This window comes from Bombyx mori, chromosome 10 (assembly GCF_030269925.1).
Source record: "Bombyx mori chromosome 10, ASM3026992v2".
NCBI lineage: Eukaryota > Metazoa > Arthropoda > Insecta > Lepidoptera > Bombycidae > Bombyx > Bombyx mori.
In genome coordinates this window covers 6,438,975-6,451,456 of record NC_085116.1, presented here as the reverse complement: position 1 = coordinate 6,451,456, position 12,482 = coordinate 6,438,975, and the positions used below count along the sequence as shown (strand labels likewise).

The window sequence follows — 12,482 nt, the reverse complement described above, 5'->3', positions numbered from 1 at the left end:
CGTGCTAGAGTGTCGAATGCGAAGACGCGCTTCGTGCATATTGATAGGCCCGCCTACAGAACATCCGTACTGTGTCGTGACTGTTCAGTTACGCCAACGAATCCACTCGCAATGTCAACCGATAATAGGATTTAATCGCACAGTACAACGGTTTCAAGTAAAACCCAAAATTGTGCAAGTCCCGTAAACGAACGTTATTAGACGCTCAGCATTACGTAATTCAAATATTATAAAAGCCACGTCATCGTTCGTATTTTATAAATCGTGCTAATTTATTCGCTGCGTGATCTTGAGATTTAATAATGATAGTTAATATCTTGATTGACCGCATGACATCGGAATGATTAAACTTTTAATAGTGAGAAGAAACGGGGCAGGATTCGCATCAGATGACGTGAATCGACGCGAACACGGTGATGTCATGATCGCGCATAACATAACGTCATTAAAAATCGTCACATCACAATTTGACGCTTACGATTTTGATTAAGCTATTTTACATAAAATGTAGTGCGACATGAAAAATCGATTTAAATCCGATTAAATTTTTGGAATATCGATTTGCGAAAACGTTAATATTAAGTGTGTGCGTAAGAGAACGTTATATTCTAAATTTAGATACAGAATTATGTCACGACTCCATTACGTATTGTTTCATTGATAAAAACGTAGATCCTGATGCTCTCGCCATAGATGAGTAATGTACATGCAAAAAAGTGCGCGATTCATCTGCGTTATCGTAATATAAACAGGGTCAACCGTGGTCCGAGAATGAGTCACGGTTCGTGGAAATATCGTCATAGTTCCAGAGATCACGCTACAAGATTACTGTTAATGACCGAGCACCGACAATACGATTAAAGGATTATGCAATTAACAATAACAGTACTAGATTTACAGCATTGCGATTTAAGTTAATGATTTGAAGGCGCCTTTCGGAATTATTGCTTTAATGTTGCATTGTCGTGGAATTTGACTGTTTGAAGTTAGAATTTGCGGTATTTGGGGGAAAAACAACAATTACAAACGAAGCGAGGTTTTTTTGGAATCCGTAACTAAACGATAAAGTATAAAATCCCTTATGATATCATATGTATTTGTCTAATTTAACATTTTAGTGAAACGGAGTAAGTAAACGATAGATCGGTATCCATAAGCCTTCTCAAAATTTATAACAATACTAGCTGACCCGGCACACTTCGTAGTGCCTAAATCTATAAATAAAAGACCTAAACTTTTGTATAAAATAAACTTAAAACAAACAAAAGGAATCCGTCCGACGAGGGACACATCAAAGGGAAAACAAAATTGTTATTTTTATTTAATTCCAAGCATTTTCATATTTACCTACCTTTTAAACCTTCTCTGGACTTCCACGAGTAATTTAAGACCAAAATTAGCCAAATCGGTCCAGCCGTTCTCGAGTTTTAGCGAGACTAACGAACAGCAATTCATTTTTATATATATAGATAGATAGATAGATAGATAAAGATAATTAGAGTTGGCATTCGTGTCTATCCGAAAATTTGTATTCACATAGAATATCAAACAAAATATTTATGATCATAAATATTTTTTTAATTCAACATTCGTAAAGATCCTCTTCTAAAGTAATAAAAGTGAATGAGATTTAAGTCCGTTTGTTTCGTAAATTGGTTTAATCTAGTTGCGTCCAGTACTTTTGGGATTCGGAATATTTTCTCTTACACCAAGCCGAAAAATAGTTCCTTTTCAATTACACCGCTAAATTGTGTTATAAAACGTTTCTTCATTATGTAGAATGGGAAACGTTGGTTTACCGATGCCTATAGACTCGATAGCGTAAAAACCACCACTCGCTTTTGGGCATGAAGGCGAAGATTAATTTGCATTACTTCTTGAAAACAAGGATGAAACAAAGTCGTTGAAATTCACAGTACGTTCTGCCAGTAGTGAGGCTACAGAAAGATTTAAAAAAGTTTTTGTTATATTTAAAAGTATAAGCAATGAGATTTATAAGGTTTACGGAACCACGTGGTTCTTAATGTTTTTTGGTGAGATGTTATGGTATATTACAATATTTGCGTAGTGCATATAGATTATTTGATATATGGATAACTGTTCATGATGCCATTCACGCAGCAGAGGATAAACAGGGTTCGCGCAAGATAGCCCAAAGGTTATTCAGAGAAGCCACGACACTCACCATTGTGGATTAACGACGTAAGGAGGAGAAGATAGTAGATTAAATGAAGATTAAAGGAAGAACAGTGAGAATTTTGATGAAAGCAGAAATTAATAGGTACTAAATAGTTCTCAATAACATTTTTATCTGTAACTAGCTGCCCATCTGCTTCGCTGGGCATTTAAAACTAACATTATTATTTCTCACCCTCACAAAAATTCTCATCATTAACGCCCCCGCAACCGGCGTAGGGAGTCCAACACTCATATTAATATTAGCCTATCCATTAAGTACATGTATTTTCTACATGGATACCAAGTTTCAAGTCAATTGGATGCACGGTTCAGTAGTTATAAGAGAACATCCGTAAAAACCACTGTAGATTTATATATTAGTATTGATGTAATCACCAGACGACCTAACCCTTACAATTAGTTACGTGGTTGGCACTTGCAAAGAAACTTTCCTCATTTTATATTAATATATGTTGATAAATTATACACTAGCGAAATTATCATGCAGAATGAAGTACACGACACATTTCGTAATTAATGACAAGGAAAACAATAAATACAGTAACCATTCTCCTCACGTCAATGCACTGTGCCCACTTCTGAGAACGGCTTTCACGGTTAACTATGCTGCATTACGAAATTGATTTTGTTTTCTTAACGTTACAAATTCGTCCTTATGTGCTTTTCGTTTCGTGTTAAGTTTCCGTGTGAGCACCTACCCACATTTCTAATGCACCTCAACGTCCTGGCTAATACCAGATACCTGCGTGAATCGACGTCGGAATCTAGCAAGAAGTCACATTGACAAAGGTCAGTTTCATGTTTGTAAATTGCGTTTTCCTGGATCGCAGTGACGGTAGTGAACTAACTGCATATAATTTTACGTTGCCCGTATGCAGAGCTCGCTGGAATTATACGAGATAAAATCTCAGAACATTGATAGGTGTAACGCGGTTTAACAGTTAAGCTCTCAAACGTGATCAGCACCTGAGGCATAATATTAGGCTCTTAGATTTTATTGGGTGTATAAAAGTGTAATTCAAGAGGAACGAGTTACGCATAATTATGCGAAACCGCATTTTATGACCAACCTATAAGCGAGTAACATTTAAATGTAATCAGAGGATAATTTAAACCGTTATGTTTTAGATAATAAATTCGCTGTATGACATAACCGGCTCGGTTGGAAAACCATAGATAAAATCTAAGTCCGATTGTTACTATTGTTATTAGTCAAAATCGATTTTACACATTAGTCTCATATATGAGTCGTCTATTATCAAAGGTGGCAATCTGTGCATTTGGACAAAAAAATGTTATTGATATGTCAATACAGATTGATTTGAATATAATCGTCTCCTTCAAAGAATACGGTTCAAAACCTGCATTAAATAAAGGTTAATACTTACCCTGTTATTTATCTAAGATGTCGTTCAGAAGAGTTTTGTGACTGCCAATGGAATACAAAGTCAATAATTCGTTTTTCTGATTTACCAATAATTGTCCAAAAGTCACATTGCCGGCTTTGATAATAGTCGACTCATATGAAAATCGCTGGTGCTGGGAGATGAATGTGCCCACACTAAAACATTACATAACATTTGCAATAAAAGTTGCACTACGAATCGATATTTTACTCGTATTATTAAGGGTATCTATGTATGCAAATGAACTGTTCAAATAAAATGTATCAATTGCATACTAAGCAGCAGAACTGGTTTGATATTTGGATAATTAGGCACTAATGGAATTTCATTCAAGGAATTTCGACATTGACTAGATAATAGACCGATAATAAAAAATCAACGCGAAAAAGGAATTTATAATAATTATGAATTCATTTATGATCAATACATTTTTATTGTATGTAAAATAAATATGTATTTTCATAGTTTTATCAGTGTAAAACTAAATTTTAATGAGTTTACCTTGTATCGTGGTAACTTGCCGCAATTGAGGGTTTAAATATTTTCAAGAAGATAGAAGAGAAATGAAAACAATTATTATGTGGAACCACATATTACAGTCGAACAGATAAATTTTATTTTTATCAACTCTGCAGCACACTCGATCACTTATCGTCATCACAATCGCGTGTTGTGCAAATGGAACGGTATTCGCGGTACGTACGGCTTTGGCCGCAGCTAAAGCATGACTGCCGGACGATCGGCCGCAAACTTTGACTGGCATCCACAATGGGCTAATTAGAATGGCTAGCAGAGAGCGGTGCGGGGTGGGGCTACACCCACGGACCTTTGCATCCGCCTTATAGATTCTTGATGAGTTCGGCTCTTATCAATCGGCACAATGACAGGTCCAAGATCTCTGCCGCCTCTCCGCTCAGGCAAGATTTCTGCTTGTATGTATTTCGTGCTGTGTTTCTTTAGTTCATCTTTACAGTATCACTTCAAAAGTGAATTGTTGGAAATTGGGATATATTGTTTTTTTTATTATCACAGAACTGTTGATATCACTTATCTGAACCGGTACTGGAATAAATACGTCAATTTTTTTATACAAATAAAACGTCATACAACATCAATAATAAGTACTAATAACTTTACGCGTATTCATACAGTTTTTACTGACATAACTGAATAAAGTTTATCCTTGTGAAATCTTTATTGGTATTTATTTATTTAAAGTTAACAAAGCTTCCCTTTGAAGTACACAACGCTCAAAGAGTTTACTGTGAAAAAAAAAGCTCAAAAGGGAAGGGAGACTTGCCTCCGCCGTCAGTAGTAAGTCAACGAACTTTCAATGTCACAAAGATACTCGCGCAACGAATCATCGGCGCGGATAATTAAACGAATATACTTCTGATTTCCTTTCAAATACCGATTCACATCAGACGACGACAGAAAAAAATAATTCATTGTTGCTTCGGCCATTTGAATAGAGCCATTATCGGAATAGACGGCCATATAAGGAGTTTTATCGGTTTCATTTGTCGATGGTGCTGGCTCCATTGAAATGTCGTTAATACTGGTTGTGTTACTTATTTAACGCCCACGCAGAAGTAGTCGTATTAGGTAAACAAACGCACTTTAAGCAGTTTAAATTACTATTTATTCCATGTTTGTCTGACATTAAAGCTAATAATCGAAATTCGACTTAAATCACTGGGACCTCAAGATTTATATTCATTTTGAGTTTGATATTGTATCTTTTTAGTCTTATTATTGACGTCTAAAAAAACCTCACTATTTTGAATTCTATTTTTTGAACACTAAAGCGCATCTATAGAACAAAATAAGAAAACATCGATTGGCAAACAGAGCAGATAAAGGAACTTAATTTTATTTTTAGATAAGCTGGATTTTTCCTGCGAGTAAATATTGAAAGCACTTAACTCTGACAAAGGGTACTTAAAAAAACCGGGCAATATACAAAAGAGAAAACAGGTGGTTCGTTTTTATCAGTTTCAGCTTAGCCTTTTTTTGTGAATATAATAATATTTTGATGAACAAGTTAAAGATCAACGGTTCTAAGACAGGATTTTCTAATACGCTAGGGGGCTTACGGTCACAACCTGATCCCGAATATGAAATGAAAAGGATAGATTAGATACTGATTTGAACCCGAGCCCCAAAATACTGAAAAACATATCATATAATATCTACGATTAGGTACATTGCGTCGCGCCGAATTGGCGGCGAAAGAGCTTTTACTAAGTTTATGAATCCCACCACACTTTGAGACATGAGGCGAAGAAATCTATGATAAAAACGAAACCTACGCTTCCGTACCAACATGATTGTTACCCAATCACGTAACAATTCCTGAACGGACTCTGATAAATTTTCGCACAAAGATTATTTATAGCGTGAATTATTATAAGATATTTTTGCTGGTAGCCTAAGGGGCTATTCCAGCTACGCTCAGACGGGTAGATGAGCTCACGGGCTTAACCTGAGAAAATATGCTAACACTAGCCCCAGCAAGAGCAGTGCTTCGCAGAATTTGCCACCGAATCGCAACCGCAACGGCGAAGATCCGGCGAGAAACTCATTGGGATTGCGGTAAATGACATGACCCGGTCCACGTCGGGTATAACTGATTTAACAAATATAATAGTATCGATAGTACGCGAATGAAATTACAAATCATAGTTTTAAATAAATAAAATTGTAGTTTTTTTTCTTCTTTTCTTTTCAAAAGATGAAAAGTTCCCATTTGTCCGTGATTCAGTCACATGTAACTGTACCAATGCAATTCTCAGCAACTATGGCATCAAAAGCAGCTACCACACGAAAAGACGCAACAATAAGTTTTATGTTACCAAGGCAGGGCTAATTTTTTTCTAACCCTCGACGATGATTGGTTGATAAATTTGGTAAACAGAAAATGGTAAATAAGTTTAGAAATTTAGAGTCCAAGGACCCTTCACATATTGTCGGAGGCCATTAAAGCTGATATGGCTTTTCGCCACATAGATACTAAGAAGGGACATAGCGAAGAAAAAATCAATATGAAACATCTGTGAACAGATCCTTTGTGTCCAGAGAAAAGCTACATTTTATAGACACCAATTAAATTGAAGCCCCATCGCTGAAAAGCGCGTGACCTCATTGAACACGCACAAATAAACAAACCTGCAACTATTAATTAATAAAGTGATATATTATGTAAGAAGACAATTAAATACACAATAGAGGTGTATGAACAGTTTATGAATAATCAAATGACGCATCTAAAGCACTAAATACATGGAAAATTCTGTTGAATTTACAACGAGATGGAATTTACATTTTGCGTATCTATCAATGTGTATCCATCCACTTTGTATTCTGTAGGTCATTAGAATATAAAATTGAATTTTTTTGTTCACGTATTTATCTATACATATTTTATGTGTCATTAATTTAAATAACAACATCAACACGTTTCGGTTACGTTTATCGGGTCCTAAAATATATTTTCAGCGGTATTTGATATCCTAATTAAAAGTGTTTTTACGGTTTAATCTCGTGTTTATTTTTTGCATATATTGTTTGGGACGTTAGGAATACTTTACAGTTTTCTACATTTCTGAAATGATTGATGAAACTTTACGATTTTTTTTTACAGAAATACACGGTAGTTAAAACAGTATTGAAATTTTGACGAATAGCACCTTAGTCGTCCGTGACTAAGATAACTGTAAAGAAGTCGAAACGCCATAAAATATATAAAAAAATGAAAATAATTAAAACAAGATTTAATGGTAAAAATTGTTTTAATTATAATACGACTTGCGAAAATCGAAGAAGATACTAAATATGATTTCATCCTATTAGATAATAAAATTTATTCTTAAATTGATTGCTGCGATTACTTCATACGAATATAATTTTGTCATTGAACGAATTGTACAATAACAATGTGCATTAGGTATTACGCTTGTTTATTGCTTTGAGTCATATAAAGTGATTGAGTTTCCACGTAAAGCGTAACGGTTTCGAGGAGATGTGAGTGTGACTAAACTGTATGAGTTGTTTCATTCATAAAACTGGATTCGTATGTGTCTTTTCGTTTTAGATTTTAAATTAACATTAATATGTATAAATATTAGTTCGACGAACGATTTGAATAGAACGAAACGACAAACGGCAGAAAAAAAGACATTGACAATAAATTTATCGGCATTCCTATTAAAATTCATGGGAAATTATTTTTCATTTTTAGGTATATTTTAGACACTGAAGACGTATAGGAAAACCAAACTTAGGCTACATAAATAATTTACAGCTAACTAATCATATCCATATTTACGAAACCAGTTAGACAAAAAAAATGTAACAGGCAACTTGTTCTCAATCTAGATTGCCGAGAACATTAACGAATCAATCGATTCATTAAAATTCATGTTTATAAAGTGAGTCATCAATGGTTCACGTGTCCCCTTATCACACAATGCACAATATACTAAGGCGTGTTATAGACACACAGATACGTGCGCGTGCGCAAGCCACAACCGCCAGGTATCATGACTCAGTCGCGACATCCTGTTCGCTTTGATGGGACTTTCACAAGACGGCACGAGACAACTATTTAATAACACAAATCAACTAACACACTTATCAAATCTTATTAAAGTTTTATCGATTGCAATCAATAGATGCATTTAATTATAATTGACTGTTATCTTATCGAGTGGTCAGTTTGAAAACTCGTAACATATAAATATTAGTATTTTTTTTCCCTAAATTCCATTGATTGTAGCGCGCATTCCGTTGCAGATAAAACACTATGAAGGAATGTGAATGAGTCACTTTAGTTTAGACGGCCGATGATGCTATAGATAAAGAATCGTATTGTAATGAATTTCACAAAAAAACATGTATTCGAAATCCATGTAATTTTAGATAAAAGTATGACGTGAACCATTTCCGAATTATGCAATTGACGAGACATTAAGAAGTTACAAGTCGCTTACATTATTTGCATATGGTAAACAATTATAAAGCCTTATAAACATAGTTAATTATTTTTTTTAAGTTTTGGGGTTTAAAAGTTTTAGGGTTTATTTACACTTATTGTGATTACCAACGACTAAGTTGTTATTCGTCGACATTTGAATATTGTGTGATTGTTTAATTTTTAATTTGTTTATAATTAACAAAATGAATTTATAAAACTCAAGTATAAGTTGTAAAAGTAATTTTAATCGACTCGCGAATACCGTAAAGTATTATTAAATATTAAAAGTATATTTCCACAGCACAAAGTACAATGATATTCTTGTTACTGCACAACATATTTGAAGCGTACATACGTACGTATTTGTAAACTAGGTCTTTGAAGTTTGCGCGTGAAATAACTATGGTTGTTGACGAATTCACTTACTTCTCGATAGGCGTGTTGACTATCTGTGTATATATAAGTGGGAAGATCGGAACTTTTTGGTTAATTCACACTGGCACACGAGTTTTATTTTTAAAAGAAGAAAATATAACTGACAGATATAAAAATGGACAGAACGATGTTACGAATGTGTATGTAGTATTTTTTTGAAAGAATACAAGATTTTGTTGTTAAACTAAATATCCACTAAATTTCGCCATACCATCCCACATATATATGTAGGTAATTAGTCGATGATTAAAAGAGAACCGGTAACGTGTTAGGAAACACGGATGTCTGTTTGTTATGATTGCGCAATTTTATACTTAGTATAATTTTTATTTAGTCTATAATTGCTTCATCGAACATTGTAGTTTGATACTTTGAGACCAAGGTGAATATAAACAGAACGAGACAATAACACGTGTATTAAAATAGATTAACATATTTTTATTTTAATGGTTACTTTGTGTTGTGAATGTCTTTATGGATGTGCGAAATGATTTTTCGTTGTTAATTTAATTAATTTTAAGATGGCAGAAATGACGCGGGATATATATGTATAAATACCTATCAGCGATCATCTTGATTATATTTAGAAGTTAATTAATTAAAATGCAAATTAAATTTGTTTGCAAGTAATGCGGTAACTGTGGTAGCAATGTGCGAAACTATTTATTTTTGATTTGTTTATAGATATTTACTAGTATTGTAGGCCTAGATCCGTCCGTGCTACCAGCCTGCCTATTACTACAGCATTGCAGTCATACGTTCCGGTTTGAAGAATGAGACATCTGACATCACAAGTCGCAAGCCCTGAGCTTATTGGATACGAAGTGTACATACATTTAAAAAAAATGATTTAATGATCATTTACCAATCATTATTTAGAGACCATGCAGACAATCGAAAGATCAACAGTCGCCGTCTTCCTAATTAAGGCATTTTGGATCTTCCCGATTCAGTCTTGGTGCTTTTAGGTATTTCATGCATCTGTCACCGTTCTCGTCGAACCCGAAACCCGTGTTTCGCGCCGGATCTTCTCAGTGGGTCACTTTTTTTTTAATGATTGACGGATTACTGGTGGCCCGAAGGTCTTTTCAGTTTCACCAGGACAGGTGGGGGAGCAAAGGCTCAGCCAGGAGGGGTAAGATTAGCTAGTAGCTTCCCGAGGGCCTCCAAAGGAGACCTATCAACTGAAGAGCTTCACGAATTAATCTAATACCGGATCGGAATCGCGACTCGCCGAAAAGATCCGGCGAGTACGGTTACCGGGGTCCCTAAGCCTGCTTCTAGTGTTCGAGCTGAAGGCGTCTACTGCAAAGGTTATTGGATTTGATGGATCCGTAAGGACGTGTTGGGTTACGATTCCGATTCGGTGGTAGATTCAGCGAAGCACTGACTTTGCTAGAGTAGATGTTAGAAAATTTTTTCAGGCTGAGCTCCGTGAGCTCAGCTACACGTTCGGTGAGGCTAGTCATTTGTAGTCTTTTTTTGTGCATTTTTTTAGCGGGACTACAAATTGACTGACTGAGGTATGAAATATTTATCAGACACGCACGCTGAAGTTCTTTGTCAAATGAAGCAATATTTAAAAGAATATGTATCCACCTCCACGTTTGTTTTTTAAATGTAAAGTAAGCATTTTGTACCGATTGTGTTTTTATTATTTTACGGGAAATAAGACAATAAAAATTTCCAATTAGATTCTCGGGTATCACTAAAGCATTTTTTGCAACAACAAAAAAAAAAAACAACTCTTATATTAGTTTTACAGTACATACATGATTGATGTTATTAAGGTAATGAGTCAAGAACGTGAGGATTAAAATGTTGGCAGAAGTTACAGAGCATGTACTGCGTATACAGCACTGTACATAATTACAAACATATAGTAGATAAAATCCAGAGAAACTTTTCAACATAATTTAGAAGACATTAAGACACAATATACGCCTTAACGAGGTACATCATTAAAAAACTATTATAATGTATTAAAAATCTGAACGTGTTAAACTTTTAATAGAAACGAAGCGATTGTTTAATAGTGACGCTTAAGGCATTAAAAATACAGACAATTGGTTTATGACAATTCATACATTAGTCCGACACCAGGAAGGTGGTAATGAAACGTACCCATCGAGAGTTCTTCGGGATCTTTTCTTGTGCAAGAAGGGACTCTTCGGAACGGACCTGAAGCAATATTCAATTACTTAAAATTTTTTATTTTGTTGTTTCAGAGAATTACACCCTATATTTTTAATACGCTTTTATTAGCTTCAAACGTATGTATGTTAGTATGTAACGGAATCTTTGAACATGATTTTGACCCCCTTCAAACCGTCGAATTAATTCGAAATTTAGTAGACTTATTAAGGACCGATGACAATACAATATTTAAAAAACGAAATTTTAAAAATTTAAATTCAACTAAAAAATAGAAAAGAGTAGTGGTAGTGAGTAGAAGGGTTATTTTGATAATATCCTGAAAAACACCCCACGCTATTTTTAATTCAAATTTATTTTTCTATTTTGTAATTGAATTTTTTATAAAAGCGTATTTTGTTAGTTTTTTTAAACTATTATTTTTCGGAATTGTTTTTGCGTTGATTTTGATTTGAAACGGCTTTTAGATTTCAATTCAGTAGTCAAAATCGAGGCTAAGACCAATAATTCATCTGTAGTGTCTTATGAATCATTTTGTATTTCTGAATAAATGATTCATAGTTCATTTACCTGGTAATATTTATACGTATTATGTAGCTAATATATTAGTGAACATTTCAAATTGAGGCTTTCTTTGTTTCGGTACTGTACTCAATGGGGGCAAAGGTACAAATGTTTTTTTTGCTCTAGTATTAAATAGCGATAATACTTTCATAATGATAATAAATTAGTTACATTTCAAAAAGTATATAATTAGTTAGCACTCTACAGTTGATGATATATTTATGGAGGCCATCTTCGCGTTTTCTAATAAAACAAAATTATTTTGGACCAATTTTTAAACAAACCAACTGACTCATGTGATTCTCATCATTGAATCTTGTTAATACGAGCGATTATATTAATTGCTTTTAAAGTAAGCTATTAATTAAAACTAGTAAAGTTTGTCAATGATGTTATAGACGTATAGAGCTAAAAAAAATTTAATCATAATTACCGCCTTTCCACAGGACGACGATACTGATCGCGATGGGTTCAATATTTTTACCAACAAAGATGATAGGATTTAATATTATACATATAAAGTTTACGTGAGATGTTGTTCACCGTGGCAAAACTACACTCCGAACCAATGGTAAAATCATGACGATTTAAAAATGTTTACGAAGGTCCACTTGAAAAAAAACTAATTTTTTTTTAGAAATTATGAAGTACTAGCTGACCCGGCAGACTTCGTAGTGCCTCAATCGATAAATAAAAGACCTAAAATCTTGTATAAAATAAACTTAAAACAAACAAAAGGAATCGGTTCG

General features: G+C 34.2%; 1 protein-coding gene across 4 annotated transcripts in view; it reads right to left on the bottom strand.

The window, feature by feature from the left end:
* Window positions 1-12,482, bottom strand: part of LOC101740556 (NAD(+) hydrolase sarm1) — an 82,588-nt gene that overhangs the window by 18,137 nt on the left and 51,969 nt on the right. For 2 of the 4 annotated variants that reach the window (XM_004930384.5, XM_012694038.4), the window contains exon 2: window positions 11,140-11,196. The exons of the other annotated variants lie outside the window; for them this stretch is intronic. In XM_004930384.5, the coding sequence (XP_004930441.1) occupies window positions 11,140-11,196 (57 nt within the window). The remainder of the gene's footprint in view (window positions 1-11,139; window positions 11,197-12,482) is intronic. 4 annotated transcript variants of the gene reach the window in all.